This window comes from Lemur catta, chromosome 1, assembly GCF_020740605.2.
Source record: "Lemur catta isolate mLemCat1 chromosome 1, mLemCat1.pri, whole genome shotgun sequence".
Taxonomy (NCBI): Eukaryota; Metazoa; Chordata; class Mammalia; order Primates; family Lemuridae; genus Lemur; species Lemur catta.
The window spans coordinates 1,979,709-1,999,125 of record NC_059128.1 but is presented as its reverse complement, the minus strand read 5'-3'; the positions used below and the strand labels follow the sequence as shown (position 1 = coordinate 1,999,125).

Below are 19,417 nucleotides of genomic sequence, written 5' to 3'. Positions count from 1 at the left end.
TATAAAATATTTTCATTAGGTTGTAATAAAGGGCTTTTAATACACATTTTTAACAAAACAAACTTTCTGTGTTTTGTTCAGCAAAGCCATGACGTTCTCAAGGGTCTCTTTTCCAAATCAGTAGAAAACACGGCAGATGGGTCTGTGCCCTCCTCCGTGAAGGACGACGAGAAGTATCTGATGCGGATTTTGTTAGAGAGCTTTTCCTCCAATAAACTGGGCACTCCAAATTGTAAGGTGATGTGTAGTTGCTATTTTAAAATGTAATTTAAAAACTTAATATATGGTCTGGCGCGGTGGCTCACGCCTGTAATCCTAGCCCTCTGGGAGGCCGAGGAGGGTGGATCGCTGGAGGTCAGGAGTTCAAGACTAGCCTGAGCGAGACCCCGTCTCTACTAAAAATAGAAATATAAATTATCTGGACAACTAAAAATATATATAGAAAAAATTAGCCGGGCATGGTTGGCACATGCCTGTAGTCCCAGCTACTCGGGAGGCTGAGGCAGGAGGATCCCTTAAGCCCAGGAGTTTGAGGTTGCTGTGAGCTGGGCTGACGCCACGGCACTCACTCTAGCCCGGGCAACAAAGTGAGACTCTGTCTCAAAAAAAAAAACCAAAAAAACTTAATATCATTGAACCTTTATATGCTAAAAGTTGTAGCTGGTAGTCATGTTGGTTTTTTCTTTCCTGGTTTTTAATGCTGTTACTTTTCTCACAGTGGATCCTTTATTAATAAGAAAAAAACCTGGGTTTCAATGTTCAGTGGGGTTTAGAGATAAGATAAGCTTTGACTAGTTTTGTTTTCTAACCTTTCTTTTCAAAGGACACATGTGCTTGTTTATCAGATTGACAGAAACACGGCACATGGGCTTTTGAGGACTGGTGCCAGCCTCGGTTTCCCTGGCTGGCCATTGGAGTAGGTGCTGCCTGTTTGGACAAGAGGGTTGACTGGCATGTTCCTCTCTGTCCGGGATTCTGCGTCTATTACCCCAGCCTTTTCCTGTGTGGTCTCAGGCCCACCTGTTCAACTGGGTTGGTCTACTACAATTGAAAGAATAATATTTTTTCTAAACTATTTGGAAATATTTCCTTTTTTTTGCCAAAGACTTTAACACATTGACTGCCCCACTAGGAAAAAAGAAGTTTTTCCTTGGGGCCACAGTGTTTTATTACAAAAATAGAATAAAAAGTTTGAAAACAAAACAGTCCTTTCTAATGTAATGAAAAATTTGTTATTTTTTATTATTTCCTGTGCCTGAGTTATATGCAACTTAATTTTTTATTTTCTGTGCATGAGTTATATACAACTTGAAAAATAGTTCACTGGGCTCCCAAGGTGAAGAGTCATGAGTTTTGCATGTGCTTCATGAGGCCCTGAGCTCAAAACTATAGTGAGTTAAATATAACTTACAGGGCAGTTAAATGTGTTAAATGTATATATTGAGAAATGTTGGTGAAATCATTGAAGGGAATTAGTTGCATCTCAGAAAAATACCTTCTTTAAGGTACCTTTTTTTCACTGCATCTTGAAGGTGTTATGATTGAGATGTAGCCTTTTTAAAAATTATGAGCTGACTTTGGGATTTTTAAAATTCATGTTAAGGGATATCTTGCTTATTGGTAATATTTCCTATATTTTGGGCATATAGGCAATACTCCATGGGCCTTTCAACCCTTATGAACTGAAGTGTCATAGTTTGACCAGAATATCCAAGTTCAGGTATGATTAACTTAAGTTTCCCACGAATTTTTTTTCTCTGCTTCCCTATTTATAGACCCCCATCAGAAACTAATCCTTCTTTGTATCTAAACTGTTGGAATGTGGTATCTTTTCTAACTCCTTCTGGTTTCTCACTTAGCCCCAGATTTAAGGTATTGTTCCTCTCTCCCATGGAAGCCACGTGCCTTAGTTCTGTGCTGCTATAAAGGGGCACCCGAGGCTGGGTAATGTATAAAGAAAAGAGGTTTCTTTGGTTCTCAGCTCTGCAGATAGTACAAGAAGCCTGCCACCACCATCTGCTTCTGGTGAGGGCTTCAGGGAGCTCCCACTCAATGACAGAAGGTGAAAGGGGGACAGGTGTGTCACCTGGTGAGAGAACGGAGCAAGAGAGAGAGGAGTGGGTGCCAGGCTCTCTCTCACAGCCAGCTCCCGTGTGAACTGACAGAGTGAGGACTCACTCGTCATCTGGGGGGGCACCATCATTCACGAGGGATCTGTCACCATGACCCAAATACCTCCCACTCAGCCTGACCTCCAACACTGGGAATCCAATTTCAGCATGAGATTGGAAGGGGACAAACATCCAAACCATATCATTCTGCCCCTGGCCCCTAAGTCTCATGTTCCTATCACACTGCAGAATACGGCCACTCCTTCCCAGTGGTCCCCAGCAGTCATAATTCATCTCAGCATCAAAAGTCCAAAGTCTCATCTGAGACTCAGGGAAAGTTCCTTACAGCTGTGAGCCCATAAAATCACAAACAAATTATTTACTTCCGAGATACAGTGGTGGTGCAGGCATCGGGCCAACACTCCCATTCCAAAAGGGAGAAATCCACAAAGAGCAAGGGGCAGAAGGTCCTACACAAGTCTGAAACCCAGCAGGGCAGACATTAAATCCTAAAGCTCCAAAATATTCTCCCTTGACCCCATGTCCTGCATCCTAGGCACTGGTGGAGGGTTGGGTCCCCAGAGCCTGGGGCAGCCCTGCCCCTGTGGGTCTGCTGGGCACAGCCCGCGTGGCTGCTCTCATGGGCTGGAACCTGGTACCTGTGGCTTTTCCAGGCTGGGGCTGCTGCTGCTGGTGGCTCTGCCATTCTGGGGTCTGGCGGGAGGCCCCTGCCTACAGCTCCACTAGGCAGTGCCCCAGGGGGGACTCGGTGTGGGGGCTCCCAACCCCACGTTTCCCCTCAGCATTGCCCTAGTAGAGGCTCTCTGTGGGGGCCTGCAGCAGGCTTCTGCCTGAGCACCCAGGCTTCCCCATACGTCCTCTGAAATCTAGGTGGAAGCTGCCGATCCTCGTCACTCTTGCATTCTGTGTGCCTGCGGGTCTAACATCACATGGTCACCGCCGAGGCTTGTGGCTTGCACCCTCTGCTGCAGCTGGAGCAGCTGGGGTGCACGGAGCGGCATCTGAGGTAGCACAGCGCAGTGGTACCCCAGGCCTGGCCCCTAAAGCCATTCAGTCCTCCTGGGCCCCAGGGCCGACAGTGGGAGGGGCAGCCTGGGGGACCCTGAGATGCTTCTGGGCCTTCTTGCTGTTGTCTTGACCCTTGGCACCTGGCTCTCTTCTGTCCCTGCCAGTCTTGCTAGCAGGTGGCTGCTTTGCAGCATCCTCAGATTCCTCTCCTAAAAACGCCCTTTTCCTCTCTACCACATGGCCAGGCTGCGAATTTTCCAAATTTTTAGGCTCTGCTTCACTTTTAACTATAAGTTTCAACTTCACATCTTTCTTTTGCTCCGGTATCTGGTTGTAGGCTGTTAGGAGCAGCCACGTCATGTCTTGAACGCTTCACTGCTTAGAAATTTCTCTCACCACATGGCCTGGGTCATCATTCTTAATTTAGGCCTCCCACAAAGCCCTGGGGCGTGGACACATGCAGTCAAGTTCTTTGCTAAGGTGTGTCAAGTGAAGAATGAGGAGGTGCATAAATTTGGAAAGGAGACCTTGCTTTCTTGTAAAGGGTTGCGGCCTGCAGGTGGCCATCGTGCAGGCTGGGAAGCCGAGGGCAGGGGCTTCCAGGGAATGGTAAAAGTGAATTTGTGCAGAGCAAGGTGGCTGGATATCCATGTTTAACAAGCCATAGGAGGAATCATGGATGTTTATGAGAAGAGAAACGTGCACAATCGAGCTTCATGCCCCTTCGTGGGATCCATGTTCAGAAAACGGAGCCCTCAGCATGACTCAAGGGTGCAGTTTCCAGTCCTCTGACCTCAAAAGGTGAAGCCAAGGACACGGAAACCCTCTTTGCGCATCATCTGTAGGCTGGTCGGAAGCACTCCATGGCTGGTGGCCTCTTACCGTGAAGGGGTGCCGGTCCGTCCTCGTGCCAAAACCCCACAAAGGGAGGAGCAGCTGGGGGGCTGATCCAATCAGCCCTGGAGCAAGTCTTGCAAAGGCTGGTCCTGTCGGCCCCCGGGGAGGAAAGCCTGGCGCAGCCAGCGAGGCAGGGTGTGATGAGCTGCGCCCTTGACCCCTGTGCTGTTGTGGCCGGGAACTCAGTTTTAGGGTTTCTCTGGGGTCTTCCTGGCCAAGAAAGGGGGTCCACTCAGTCAGTTGGGGGGCTTAGGATTTTATTTCTCAGGTGTGACAAGGCGATCTTTGCTCCAGTTCCCAATAAATTCCTCATTTCCACTGGGGACCTCATCAGCCTGCCCTTTACTGTCCGTGTTTGTATTGGTGTTTGGTCACAGCCCCTTGACCAGCTCTAAGAAGCTGCACACCGTCCCTCATCTTCCTGTCCCCTTCTGGGCTCTCCAGACGCTACCTCTGCCTCTCACCCAGTGCCAAAGCCCCTTCCACGTTTTCAGGTATCTTCCTGGCAGCACCCCACCTCCTGGTACCAGTTTTCTGTCTTAGTTTGTGTGGCTATGAAGGAATGCCTGAGGCTGGCAATTTATAAAGAAAAGAGATTTCTTCAGCTCTCGGTTCTGCAGACAGTACAGGAAGCGTAGCTCCAGTATCTGCTTCCACTGAGGGCTTCAGGGAGCTTCCACTCATGACAGAAGGTGAAAGGAGGGAGCAGGTGTGTCACGTGGTGAGAGGAGGGGTGCCCGGCTCCTGCTTAACAGCCAGCTCTTGGGTGAGCTAACAAAGCGAGAGCTCGCTCACAGCTGTGGAAGGGCACCAAGCCGTGCATGAAGGATCTGCCTCGGTGACCAACCGAAACACCTCCCACCAGGCCCACCTCCAACACTGGGGCTCAAATCTCACCCTCAGATTTGGAGGGGCCAAACAACCAAACCCTATTACCGGTCTGTGTCAGACATTTTTGAGTATCTTTCATCAGAGACGTCATTTTTTCTGGGGCCGGGGGGATGTGGAAGAGAAAACATAGGGGGAGCAGGTCTTGATGGGGTTACAGAACGTTGTGAAGGCATCTGGGGGCCCAGGCCACACTCAGAGGCCACGCGGGTTTTCCAGAGGAGGAGAGTTTGAAGTGCAGGTGTTGGGGGAAGGCAGGGCAGGGGGATGAGGCTGGTGCTGGGGCTGGTGTCAGGTGCACAGGCCTGACTTGGAGAGTCTGCATTCGTGAGGAGTCAGTAGATGCAGTGTGGTTGGAGAACTGGGCAGGGGGATGGAGGACTGCGGAGCTCATGGCAGATGAGAGCAAGCTCTGTAGACTCATCCTGGAACAGCTGGGAGCTTTACCACGTGCATTTTAGAAGGATCACTTTGGGTAAGCCCTGGCTTCTTGAAATACCCTGTGGGGACCAGCAGCGCGGGCGTCCCCGGGAAGCTTGTCAGGAATGCAGAGGCTCAGGCCGCACGCTGGAGTCTGCGTTTTCACGAGGCCCCCGCTTACTGCATGCACTGCACGCACACTGGAGTTTGAGGAGCCGCGGAGTGAAGAATGCGTCTGACCTCAGAGCCGGGCCGTCTCAGGCAGCAGCACCCTTCTGAGGCCATGGTGCAGTCCAGGCCAGGAAGAGTGTGGGCTGAGTCCATGGCAGGAGGTGCAGAAACAGAGTTTTACAAGCGCCTTCAGGAGTGGAACTGGCAGGCTGGTGCTTGATTGGAGTCAGGGAAGAGGGAAGGACAAGGATGTTTTGCCAGGGCTGCTGCAAGATTGTGCTGAGAAGTGACAGAGGTGTATGGAGTGGGCCACACTCAGCTCCCTGAGCTGGTATGTGGGCATGGCCATTTCAGGTTGGGAGTGCAGCACAGAGAGTCTTGGGTAGAGGTGGAGGTTCGGGCGTCCTCAGCGGCAGTACTTCCACTTAGGAGTGGAGTGGTCAGGATCCCGCAGGAGGGAGCGGAGAAGAAAAGAAGGTTGAGGATCAACTGGAGGACTCTGGTGCCACGAGGTGGTCCAGTAAGAGGAGGCAGGCAGGAGGTTTGGAAGCCAAGTATGTTTCCACGTGTCTAGTGTCGCATTTTCGTGTTTGCCTGTAGTTTTGAAATGCATTGGTTGTGGGTTGGGCGTGACACACTGCCTGGTTGGTGGATCAGCAGCCCCTTCTCTGCACCCCTTCCTTCAGGTGCGTTTGGATCGAGAAGGAGAGCATCAACTCTGTCATCATCAGTGACGCCCCCGAAGACCTGCACCAGAGGATGCTGGTGGCAGCTTCCCTGTCAGTCAACGCAACTGGTAACTTGAGGGCTCTGCTGGCTCCTCCCCTCCTTTCCTCGTTTCCTGGAAGTCAGTGACTAGGAGGCCTAGCCTCTGCCAGTGAGCAAGCTCGTGCCCCGTGCGTGCTTCTAGGCGATGTTTGAGCGCTTTGGCAGATGCAGGGTTGAGAACTGGGGCGTTGTCCCTTTCCCTTTTATACAAAGAGGTGGAAATCACTGGACTCCTTGTTCGTTCAGTTATTCCACTGTGGTTGGCAGCAAAGGAGAATAAACCCAAGTTCTCGGCCCTGAGAAAAGCCTGATAGTCTAATGAGAAAGAAGAAAAGCGTAACCAGGAGTTTTCCCCACGTGGGATAGACGCGCAAGCCCACAGTCGGGTGTCTATCTGTGGAGTGCTGTGGGAACAGAGAATGGGGAGTTCTTCACTGTTGGGGGGGCCTGTGGGGACAGACGCAGCTGGAGAGGGGCTGCCTGAGGATGATGGAGTGGGCGGGAGGGAGCGCCGCCCTGCGCTGATGGGCCGCGACCGTCCACCAGGCTCCACCATGCTGCTGAGGGAAACCTCCCTGCTGCCTCCCATCCCCGGCCTCCCGGCTCTGCTCAGCATGCTCTTCGCACCGGTGATGGAGCTAAGGTAGGCCTTTGTGGGGGGGATGGGCGCCTCTCCACGCCCCTTGGGACAGAGCCTGTGCAGAAAACCTGGCCGCCAGGCCTCTGGTTGCTCGTGATCAAGCCTTTATTGTTTCGATACATTCCTGATTGGACGTATTTCAGAAAGAAGCGGAGAGCTTATGTGGTATCACGTGTGAGCTCGAGTTACAAGCTGAGCAAGGGCAGCAAAGACTGGAGCTGGGCGTGAGGCTCAGACGCCCGCGAGGTGGCGGCATCCTGGCGGCAGTGGCTGTGAGCATGATGCTGAGTTCCCTGGCGCCCTGCTGTCAGCGGGAGCCCTCGTCAGTCCCCTGACTGGGTGGCATCTGTGAGGTCAGAGGACAGACTGCCCTGCAGACATAGCTCCTCTTGGTGCCAAGATCAAACAGGACTTCTCTGGAGACTTTAAAAAGAAAGTGTGTGATAGTGTGAGCAGAGCTCTGGAAAGCGTCCGCACAGTAGGGGCTGCGCCTTGGAGGTTTTGTTTGAGTGCCAGGACTTCTCAGAGCGTTCTTTCCGGGGAGCACTAGCCTAGGCCTTAGTGGAGGAAGGCGGCTAGAAGAGGGGTAACATCGGGGCCTGAGGAGCCACGTTCCAGGGGCAGGACAGAAATGGCCATGGCAGGGCTGGGCGTGGTGGCTCACGCCTGTAATCCTAGCCCTCTGGGAGGCCGAGGCGGGTGGATCGCTTGAGGTCAGGAGTTTGAGACCAGCCTGAGCGAGACCCCGTCTCTACTAAAAATAGAAAGAAATTATCTGGACAACTAAAAATATATATAGAAAAAATTAGCTGGGCATGATGGCGCATGCCTGTAGTCCCAGCTACTCGGGAGGCTGAGGCAGGAGGATCGCTTGAGCCCAGGAGTTTGAGGTTGCTGTGAGCTAGGCTGATGCCACAGCGCTCACTCTAGCCTGGGCAACAAAAAAAAAAAGAAAAGAAATGGCCATGGCAAGACTGACACAGGCCTGGCACCGCCCTCCTCCTGGTCAGCTGGGGCCACCAGGGACGGTCACAGACCACGCAGCCAAGGTGGGCGAAAGGGCCCCGCTGTTTACTCGGTCTCTCTGCCGTTGTGCCTGTTCAGAATCTAGTGCTGCACCCTCGGAATGCTTAGTGCTTTTCTTCAGTTGTAAAAGTAATAGTGTATGTTCTTTTTCTCCCCATTGAAATATATGCTACTTAGAAAAGCTGAATGGGAAAAAACTAACACAATTATTTAAAAATTTATTTACAGATTTTAATTTAAATATATTTAGTATATTTTAAATTTGTATATACATTTTATTTTGATTTTAGATTCCTGTCATACTGTATCCTTTTTCACAAATATAAGCATTTTCATATTATGATATTTTTGTAAATCTCCATTTTGATAATTGCGTCACATGCCACCGGATGGCCAAGCGGTGGCTCGTGCAGACGTCCCCTGTGCACATAGGCAGTCAGTCGCTCTGACCTGCCCTTGTCCTGGAAGGGCTTGCTGTGCCTGTAGGGCTGGGATTGGCTTGTCTCTGATCTCCACCAGTGACGTGATAAGTGTCTCTGCGAGTTAAGGCTTCTTCCGAGTCCTTGTAGGGGGTTGACATGTAAAATAACGCGTTACAGTGGGATTATTCACAAGGAAGGATCACACCATGCACAGGCAGGGACATGATCAGTGAAAACATAAACTCCTCTTCAGTTGCTTCTGAGGCCCTCCTTGTCTCTCGCTTCAGCTCTTCTCTTAGACACGAGCTTTTTGAGGATTTGCGTAATGCATTGTATTATGTTTCAGTCTTCAGCATGCAACTGGTATGTTGTAGACATTCAAGAAAGACTGAAATGGTATTTGAAACACCGTCTTTCTAGAAAAAGATAAGCTTAATAGGAGAAAGTTATATATAAACAGTACTTAGTGCTTTGCGCATAGCTGGTGGTTTATATTCATTTTGTTAAATTTAACCTAAATGAGCCAGAATGGGGGCCATTTATGTGACAGTATGAATAAGACTGGTTGTCTTTGTATTCATAGGCCTAACTAGGTGATTATTGGGAAGAGAGGAGGGGCGTGGTAGATTTTTGTCCAAACTCTACCTCTAATTATTATAGTTGTATGATTTTTTTTTAATTTGTTGAGTCAAGAGCAACCATTTTTGAGAAACTTTGGAAAATGCTCATCCCAAATCCAACGTCTGTCATTTTCCTTTGACCTCCTCTAGTCTCCTGCAGCTGATGGGATCGGTGCAGACTGGTGGGTGCACCTGTCCCCGTGGCTGGGTGTGCTCCCAGACAGGGGTGTCTTTGCGAGCTGCAGCTCCCGAGGGCTGCTACGGTGCCGTCCTCCCACGCCCTTCTTTCCGCCTGAGAGCCACCTGTGTCACGTCCACCTGCACCGGAACTCGTCTCCTCGTGTGGCCTCTGGCTGCTGTGCTAGAAGCTGTCAAGGTGCCACTCGTTAGGAACAGCCTGCGGTCTCTGGGTGGAGTCTGTGCACCCTCTAGGTCTGTCCCTGTCCTGTCACGATGGATTGCAGCTTGAAGACTAAACAGTAACTTTTTGCTACCTACAACATATTCTTTGTATGGTAGTGGGAAGAAAGGAAGATAGATGAAGGACTTAATTTTTACCTTTTGTTTCTATTTAAGAAGGGAAGGGGGGAGGTAGGTGTTACCCCTTGCTGCACCTGGCGGGGGCTGCCCTGGCTGTGTTGGACTCCCCTGCTCCGCGTGTCCTGCCATGCAACCTTTGCTGCCAGCTGGCCCCTCAGTGGGTCAGGCTGACTGAGCTCTGCCTGTAAAGAGGTGCTGATTTCCTGTCCTCTTCCCCGTGTGTCTGTCCCAGGAGGGCGTCACTTCTCTTGCTGCCCCGTCCAGAGAGGCTTACAAATAACTGGGGTAGTCTGTGTCAGCCTGGGTTCAGTGGGATCGTTACTGGAGCCTGAGGGAGGCGTTCCTGCCCTGGGTGCGCGCAGTGCGCCGTGTAGCAGAGCCTGGTGTGCCCAGGGTGGGAAGCAAAAGTCTGAGAACAAGAGCCGTGGCAAGAGCACCATGCTTACCTCCTTCCCTTGGCTTTTGGAGCCAGATTTTGCTATTGAGAACGCACCAATGAACGCTGGTCATGGTTTAGAAGCTGAGTCGTGTTCCGCAGGGCAGAACTCTGGCCTGGAGAGGGTGGTGCCCCCACGTAGGCGCCCAGGGAGGGAGCCTCTTTCAGAAGAACAACAAAAAGTTCTATCAATTAAAACTTAAAAACTAAATGAGAGTGGATTGAAAGGGGACTGTCACTGTTTAACTGGATGTTCTAGCCACCATGCCAGGAAACAACCCCCAAACTTAGTGGGGTAGAGCAACCTTTCTTTATTGTGGGTGAGGAGTTCAGGGAGGGCACATGAGGGACAGCTTGTCTGTGCCCAGGCTGTTGGGGTCTGCTGCAGAAGACTAGAAGGCCGATGGGTGGGAATCGTGTCGAGGTTCATGCTGGTGGTTGATGCTGCCTGGAGGCCTCAGTTCATCTCCGTGAGAGCCTCCCTGGGTGGTCTCTGTTGGGGCTAACTTGGGCTTCCTCAGCATGGTGGCTGGGTGCCAAGGGTCAGTGATCCGAGAGACAGGTGGCAGCTGTGTCACCCTGTATGAGCTTTGCCACGGTCACTGTCCCAGCCAGGCTCACGGACCTCACTTGTCACTGGGAGGCATGTACTTCCCACCGCAGGAACCGCAGCGGATGGGAGCTGGGGCGGCGCCATCTCTGGAAGATGTGGCGTGTCCGCACTCTGGTTTCTGACCTTCTGCTGGACTTGTTCACAGTGTCTTCCTGCACTGTTTTGTAATTTAAAAAAAATCTTGATCTACGCTGCATATTTTTAAAAAGCCATAGAAAATTTAAGAACAATGCAAAGGTGCCTTTGAAGTATTGGAAGTGAGAGGTGATAAGAAAGTATGTTGAGAACGGGACACCCTCAAGTCTCGTGGGAAGCCGTGACAGCAGACAGGCCTGGGGGAGACCCTGGCCCTGCCACATGTCAGCCAAGTTTAGGCAGGACCTCTACCCTCTGAGGCTCCCCATCCACATAAACGGGCTCTCTTGGGTCTCAGGGTTTCTGAGGGACTTGAATGAGATGTGTGTGCTCAGCGTGGGCCCTGCAGGGAGTTTCCTGCCTGAGGGATCAGGTAGGGAAGTGGCAAAGTCAAGTGCTTCCCAGGGGTTTGGACATGTCCTTGACTTTGAACAAATATTACTTTTTAATTAACACTTTGCGGATTAATGCAATGCACAGTACGGAATATTTAACAGAGCTTTTTTTATACAGTGTTTCAGGTTGGCTCACATTTAACTTTTGAGGAATATATTTCCTTATGTGGCTCATGTAGGGAGTCCCAGGATATTAGCTTGCAATAGAAGATCCTCTCCTGTTATACTTAGTTTAAACATACCTGTGTAGAGAAACGAGCCTTCTAAACATGGCAGCAGGCAGCTTGGACAGACTTCACCCCTTTATGAAGCCACTTCAGAATGAGTTATGTCTACAACATGCCCTTACTGTGCTCCGCATGGAATTGCTGCTTTTGTTTCTGTCATGAGTTTTGCATTTTCAATTTTAGTCTAAAGTATGTATTATAAATTAACTAAACATATTTCTATGATCTTAGTTGATGTTTAAGTTCACATAAATATTTAGGATTCCTAGAAGAGATGTAAACCCAGTGCTTAAGTTACCTTTATTCCCTTAAGATTTAGAGCCGATGAGCGAAGAATCAGCAGCCTGGGACGGGCCAGAGGGAGGCTGAATCGTGCAGACCACCCTTGGGGAAGTGTCGGTGTCACCACGGGAGAGCAGTCAGCTCAGTCTCGCAGCAGCCGCCAGGGAGGTGGCGGCGCTGTGGTGTGCTATTAAAATCCATTCAGTGACCCTGGTTATTTTTAAAACAATGTAGAGGAACATACTATATATAGAAACATTCTGTGACTGTTTTTAGAGCAAATACTTGACACCTTAATTTGTAAGTTTGAATTCTGGTTCTCTGTTCTTTGAATTTACTTAAAGTTGGATTCCCTTTCATTTTCAATAAACTGAAAAGGGCGAGAGAGAGGAACAAGAGGGTGTGGTGTGTGTGTGTATGTATATTTAGGAGTGTATTTGGGACTAATACGTACATAGTTTTGGATTATGGAGAAAACTGTTTTGCCTAGATTTTGTCATCAAGACTTACTGGTTCTGCAGCTTTCAGTTGTGAGATGAAAAGGCTCTGGGCGCTGCTGTGCAGCGTGGGGACTGTGTCGTGCGCTTGATCTTTGCCGGGAGAGTAGATCTCAAGTGTTGTCACCACACACAGGTCACAGCCGTGCGAGGTGACGAAGTGTCCATTAACTTGGCTGTGGTAATCATTTCACAATGTATACGTACATCAAAATAATATGTACCTTAAATATGTATAATTTTTGTCAGTTATACCTCAGGGCTGGAAGAAAACTAACTGATCCTAGTTGACGGAAAGAAGTCTGAATTGTGTCAAAATGAGCAAAATATTTCCCAAGGCATTCAGTGTTGATGTCTCTGGGCAGCGTGGTAAAGGGAGGTGGTGCCAGGCGGGGACCCCCAGGGATAGGCCGGCAGGGCTGCACCTCGGCTGCACAGAGACCGCAGGGAGGCCAGAGGCGGGGTTGGGGGTCCGGCAGGGCTAGGGTTGGGGGGAGTTGGGGGTACCTGAGGCGAGGTGGAGACCTGGGCAGAGGCTGGTTTGTTCACCGTGCTCCAGGGGGAGTACTGAGAGCCTTTAGCAAGGCGGTGGCAGTGCTAGATCTGTTTGGAAAGCCGTTTGCTGCATGGAAGAAAGGCTGGAAGAGGCAGGAGTGGGGGGATTGGTCAGCAAGTCACCACGTGAGCCTCGGTGGGAAAGGGAGCCTCAGCCAGGCTGGGGCAGCAGCTCTGGGGGGGCGGTGGGCGCAGGGAGGCTCCGAGAGAGGGGAACGGCGAGTGTTTGGTACAACTGGGCTATGAAGCCTTGCCTCATAAGTGTGTACCTTGTGTCAGGATGGGAAGGGGGAACAGACACTTTCTAGGCTTTTGCTAAGTGCTAGACTTGTTTCACACGTCATAAATATGTATAACCTTCTTTCTAGAAGTCTTCCTAATAAGAATTTAACCCATAGAAAGAATTCAACAGTAGGGGGAAGAAAACCTTTCTGTGGTAAAATATTCTTTTCTTTGTTTATCTGCCAGAGTAAGAATTAGAAACTTGATACTGGATTAGTAGAAATACTTAATTTACTGTCCTTATACCTATATGTCTACATTTCTAGTATAAAAACTGGAAGAAAAAATGCACAAATTTTTACCAGGGCTAGCAAAATTGAGGATGATTTTATTGGTCAAATTTTTAACATTAATACAGTGGTTTAACAGTTTTGAGATGATTAATTCTTCTTAAAACATTCAACTCAGGGTTGATCGGGATGGCAAATGCTATACTGGAGTCCTCTGTGGCTTGGGGTGGAATCCAGCTACAGGGGCCCCCATTCTGCCGGAGCATGACATTGAGCTGGCGTTTGATGTTCACTTCAACGTGGAGGATGTTGTGGAGGTAAGAGCGACATCCTTGTGATTGTGTCTTAGTTACTCCTCTCCTGTTTTGCTCGTACGCCCATTGACAGCGCAGTGTGACACTCAGGGGAGCTTGGGAGTGCAGGAGCTTTCTGTGTGCCACTGGGCAGGCCATTCGAGACTCTGGGTGTGTGTCAGAACCCACAGAACTGTCCACTGTGAAAGAGTGGAACTTTAATGTATGGGTTTAAAAACATACCCCATCCGCTCCCAGGACGCATGGAATGCAGGAATGCAGACAGTGACAAAGGAGTCTCACGGTGACAAATGCAGACACAGTCACACTGAAGGGGTGAGGAAAAGGGAGCTTTGGAAAATGGCGTTTTGACTGGAAACAGCAAGGCTGCAGACTGGAGAAACTGGGGTGCACACCATGCTCTCGTGCGGTCGATTCTCATGGGCGTACGAGTTAACATTTCCAGACTGTTCACACGTTACTAGGGTTGAACAAGTAAGTCCGTAGGTGTGAGAGCCAGGTTTGTAATACCGGGGAGGGGAGTCACAGATAGGCAGGGGAGGAAGGCACGAATGAACCTGTGGTCCTGGATTAGAGTCGGAGACATCGGTGCTCAGCTGAACACGTACAGAGGGATAGATACAGAAACAGCGACAGGTATATGTGTCTGCATGCGCTCACGTGCATACCTGCGCTCACGTGCATACCTGCATCATCTGGCTCTGTGAGGGCCTGGAAGCAGTGACACCCCAGTAGCAATGAACAAACACCCAGATTATGATTTCTAATAGGATTGATTCTCCATTAAAAGGAGCCAGGGCTCAGTGGAGAAATGGCTGATTCTAGGGCTAAGGTAGGGAAAATACAAGATGAGCCAAGCTTGGAGCTTCTTGTAGTGCCAGAAAGTAAGGATGTTCTCCAAAAACAAGGGGATGGGGGCAGGCCAAAGGGACACAGGGGCCCCCCGAGAGAGCTTGCGCTGGCTGAGGCTGGTGGAACAGCGGGAGCAACAAAATAAATAACAGTGTTGGAGTGTATCCCCAAGTGTAAAACGTCTGTGTGTACATATGGATGTAGGTAAGTGACTCAGTAACCCAGTGGAGGACAGGAGGCGGATCTGCTCAGAATTCCCAGTGCAGCGTGTGGGCACCCCTCTCCCGGAGGGCGGGCTGGGCTTTGTGACCTTCCTTCACCCAGGAGAGAAAGGGAGAGGGACAACCTTCACCAGGGGGCAGCCTGGCAGACACGGCCTCAGCTGAGTGACCAGAGTGAGTGTCACGTGGTATGTCATGACAGCATGAGAAGGGCACCTCACCCCTGTCCGATCATGAGAAAAACATCAAACAGACCCTAACCAGGGACAGTTTACCAAATTCTTGACCAGAACTCCTCAAAACTATCAGGGTCTTGAGAAACCGTCCCGTACCAGCGGAGGCATGACAGGTAGAGTCTGGTGCCCTCAGTTGGACCCTGGAGCAGAAATAGGACATGAATGGGAAAACTGGCTGCATCCAAATGCAGCCTGGAGTGTAGTTAACAGCAGTGCTGCAGAGCTGGCGTCTCGGTTGTGCGGATGTAAGATGTTAGCAGGAGGGCCCTGGATCAGGGTGTGCAGCGTCTGTCCCAGCTTTGCAACTCCTAAATACATCTAAAATTACTCAAAAACATAAAGTTTATTTTAAAACTATGACAAAGACTGGCTACAAAACATAGCACGTGGTACCTTTGGGGGCAGGGTACTTCTCATACCCACATCACCAACACAGTCAAAGCAATGTATATGTTGTGAGTTACAGCTGCGTAACCCCACGGGTTAAACTGCATTAAATTTTAATGTAGAAGTTTAAAAAGTGTGTTTATACTGAAAGGTCTGAACTTTTGTTGCTGATTTTTAATTTTTTTCTTTTGGTACTACTTAAAATATGATTGTGGTTATTGATGTTATTTCTGTTGTTTTAATAATTTCCCTAGAAGCCGTATTGATGATAGTTATAGAATACTAACCCTGAATGCTATGAATTATTTAATAAAATTCAGTTGTAGTGGAGCCATATGAGTACTTATTTTGCCATTTATTTATAGATTAATATTCTCAGGGCTGCTGTTAACAAGCTAGTATGTGACGGGCCAAACGGATCTAAGTGTCTTGGGCCAGAAAGAATTGCGCAGTTACAGGATAACGCTCGTCAGAAACTCTTAGGGTAAGTCGTGTGCTGACGTGGGCTCTCTCCTTCCAGCTAACTTTCTTAGCTGCCTTGATTGTGGACGTTTTGAACTGTTCAGTAGATGTGGCAGATCGCTCACCTAGGGTGGAATTCCGGTGCCAGAGGCAGCCCGTGGGAGGTGTCAGGATGCCAGCGCCAGCGTCCTGTGGAAGTCAGACAGCTGGGAGGGGATGCAGCGAAGGGCTCACTTGAGGCAGCGAGGGCAGGACGTAGGGAACCGCACCACGACCAGTGGGCACCCGAGGAGTGAGGCAGGGAGCGGGACCTGTGGGCGGAGTGGGGAGTGGGGCCCTCTCCCTGCAGGGAAGGAGCACGCTGACCTCACTGTCCTCCCCCCAGCCATGCCTGTCACCTCTTGCTGGACTCTCCGTTGGGGTAGCCCATGAGCCTGCGTCAGCACGGGGGCTCAGGGAAGGCCAAGGACAGCGGGCTGGGGTCGTGGAGGAGCAGAGAGGCGCCCTGCCCGCCTGCCCGCCTGCCCACCCTGCCCGCCTGCCCGCCTGCCCGCCTGCCCACCCTGCCCACCCTGCCCGCCTGCCCGCCTGCCCGCCCTGCCCGCCTGCCCGCCTGCCCGTCCTGCCCGCCTGCCCACCCTGCCCGCCTGCCCGCCTGCCCGTCCTGCCCGCCTGCCCACCCTGCCCACCCTGCCCGCCTGCCCACCTGCCCACCCTGCCCACCCTGCCCGCCTGCCCGCCTGCCCACCTGCCCACCCTGCCCACCCTGCCCGCCTGCCCGCCCTGCCCGCCTGCCCGCCTGCCCGTCCTGCCCGCCTGCCCACCCTGCCCGCCTGCCCGCCTGCCCGTCCTGCCCGCCTGCCCACCCTGCCCGCCTGCCCGCCTGCCCACCCTGCCCACCCTGCCCACCTGCCCGCCTGCCCGCCTGCCCGCCTGCCCGCCTGCCCACCCTGCCCACCTGCCCACCTGCCCACCTGCCCACCTGCCCACCCTGCCCACCTGCCCACCCTGCCCGCCTGCCCGCCTGCCCGCCCTGCCCGCCTGCCCGCCCTGCCCGCCTGCCTGTCCTGCCCGCCTGCCCGCCCTGCCCGCCTGCCTGTCCTGCCCGCCTGCCCGCCTGCCCACCCTGCCCGCCTGCCCGCCTGCCCGCCCTGCCCGCCTGCCTGTCCTGCCCGCCTGCCCGCCTGCCCACCTGCCCACCCTGCCCACCTGCCCGCCTGCCTGTCCTGGGCTGGCCGCGATCTGGAGCTGTGTGAGAGCAGGTGGCCTCTGGTGTCACGGTAGATTTCCTTCCCGTACATTTTGGGGGCATTTCTTTTAGTTTAATAAGCACTTTAAAAAAGGTATCAATATATAAAGCTGCCTTAGACATTGTAGGAAAGGCCAATTTAAGTTTTCTCTCCTTCTTTTACATAAAAATATCTTACTGTAAAATTTGTATTGACGTTTAACCTACATGCAGTGCACAGCTACACGCACATGTGGCCGCACCCAGGCCAGAAACATTCTCCTTCGTGTCTGCTCGCAGCCACGGTGGTTCTCTACCCTCCAAACCAGAGCGACGGTATCCTGACTTGTTATGCCACAAACAGGGTTGTTGTTTTTAACAATCCTGTGATTTTAGTGAACTTATAGTTGTACAATCCAGCAGCAAAACCATTTCTATCATAAATATGGTAGGGAAAGACGGTCTCATGCCTGTAGCCTGTCAGTCCCCTCTTGCCAGCTAAGAATGGATGCTGGGTCTGGAATGCTTCCTTCCCATGAAATCAAGGGTCGCAGAGCCGGAGTGGGGCGTGTTGCCATGTGTGGGAAGGTTATTCCCTGTTCAGACGCAGCGTGTCCTCTGTCTTGCTTAAGCATGTGCATCACGGGACCCCTGGCCAACCCCACCGCTGCGGGGGAGGGGACAGGGTCCTCTTGCTGTCTGCCTTGGTTGGGGAGGGACCTGCTGGCCATGGGGACCAGTGCCCACCACGGAAGCTGGTCTTGCTCTGTCCCTTCTCTACGTGAGCAAAGCCTCCTTCCAGCCAGTGCTCACCTGCGCGTTCTCCCTGGTGACTCTGACACCAAGATGCAGGGGGGAGGGGCGCTCAGGCTTCTACTCCTGGTGACAGCCAACAGGTGCCACTTGCCCAACAAATATTTTAATACAAGATGGCAGTAGTGTTTGTACAACTCCATGAATTTACTGAAACTATTAAATTGTGTACTTCAAATTGCTGAATTTTATGGTATGTAAGGTATACCTCAATAAAGCTGTTTTTAAAAACCTAAGTTCCTCCTGTCCATTTGCACACAATTCCTGTTCCCACCTCCAGCCCCAGGCAACCTCTGATCTGCTTTCTGTCTCTATATGGCTTCTCTGACATTTTTGTATACATAGAATCATGTTTTCTTTTAATCTGGCTTCTTTCACTTAGTATTTTTGAGGTTTATCCATGTTGTAATGTGTTTATTTTTGCTAAACAATAGTCTACTGTTTGCATATATCACTTGTGGCTTATCCATTCTGGGCTTTCTGTTTTGGTCTGTTGGTGTATGTCTCTCTTTATGCCAGTGTTACTGAACCAAACCAGGTTCATTTGCCCAGGGGCAACAGAGAGCCAAATGCCAAAGCACTTTTGGGGGGGTGGGGGAGGAGAGAGGGAGAGGGAGAGAGCGAGTGAGTGCGGGGTAGATTTATTGCCAGGCGACCCAGCAAGGAGACAGGAGGCCGCTCCAGTCTGCCTCCCCATACCAGCCTTAAGGCAGTGTCTTTAAGGGAGAGGTTTGGGGGGAAGGGTTTGGAGTCAGCAGAGGGAAGGGGAGGTTTGGAAAGTCCTCTGGGTATGTGCGGTTGTCTTTTCATGCTGCTTCGTGGGTTGCACATGCAAGTTCAGGGGAGTTAGTAGGAACCGAGGTGGAATCTGGGCAGTGACAGCAGCAGGCTTGCTCTGTGCAGACTCTAGTCAGCCACATTGTTCCAAACAGTTTCAACCAGTGTCCTTATCTTGTAAGCAGAGAGAATTTCAACAAGCTGTTTTTTCGTTATCTGCCATCCTCTAAGACCAGCTGAAGAATTCCTGTTAGTCACCAGTTTATTTAACCCTTTGGAGCACAATTTCACCAATACTATACTGTCTTGACTGCTATAGCTTTATAGTCAATCTTGAAATTAGGTAGTGTCAGTTGTCCCGTTTTGTTCTTTTTCAAAATTGTTTTTACTGTTCTATATCCTTTTAGTTTCATATAACTTTGAGGATCAGCTTGTCAATTTGTACGAAGAGCCTTGCTGGAATTGTGATAGGAATTGCCTTGAAGCTGTGGATGAACTTGGGGGAATGGCCATCTTAACAACACTGAGTCATTCTTTAGTTTCTCTTAACACCTTACAGGTCTCAGTGTGCTGGTGTTGTCTTGTACTTATGTCAGATTATTTCGAAATGTTTTAGTCCTTTTATGCTATTGTGAATGAAATTATTTTCTTAATTTTTGAATTACTTATTTCTAGAAATGAACAGTTGCTTTTTGTTAATATATATTGGCCTTGTATGCTGTGGCTTTGTCAAACCTGTACACTGGTTCTAGTTTCCTGTAGATTCTCTAGGATTTCCTGCATACAGGATCATTACCACGATTATGAAATACCGTTCTTTATCTCTGATAATATTTCCTGTTTCAGGGTTTGTGTGATGCTAATGTTAGAGCCAGATTCCCTCGGCCCCGGGAACAGAATGACAGAGTCACTGAGGCTGTAAAAGGCAAAGGAGTTTATTGAC

The 19,417-nt window shown here is 50.6% G+C and overlaps 1 protein-coding gene across 1 annotated transcript in view; it reads left to right on the top strand.

Annotated features, from left to right (window-relative positions):
• TDRD9 (tudor domain containing 9) overlaps positions 1-19,417 on the top strand; it is a 119,517-nt gene that overhangs the window by 86,835 nt on the left and 13,265 nt on the right. The window contains exons 29-34 of the mRNA XM_045559748.1: positions 82-237; positions 1,650-1,720; positions 6,203-6,312; positions 6,831-6,927; positions 13,363-13,501; positions 15,560-15,678. Of these exons, the coding sequence (XP_045415704.1) occupies positions 82-237; positions 1,650-1,720; positions 6,203-6,312; positions 6,831-6,927; positions 13,363-13,501; positions 15,560-15,678 (692 nt within the window). The remainder of the gene's footprint in view (positions 1-81; positions 238-1,649; positions 1,721-6,202; positions 6,313-6,830; positions 6,928-13,362; positions 13,502-15,559; positions 15,679-19,417) is intronic.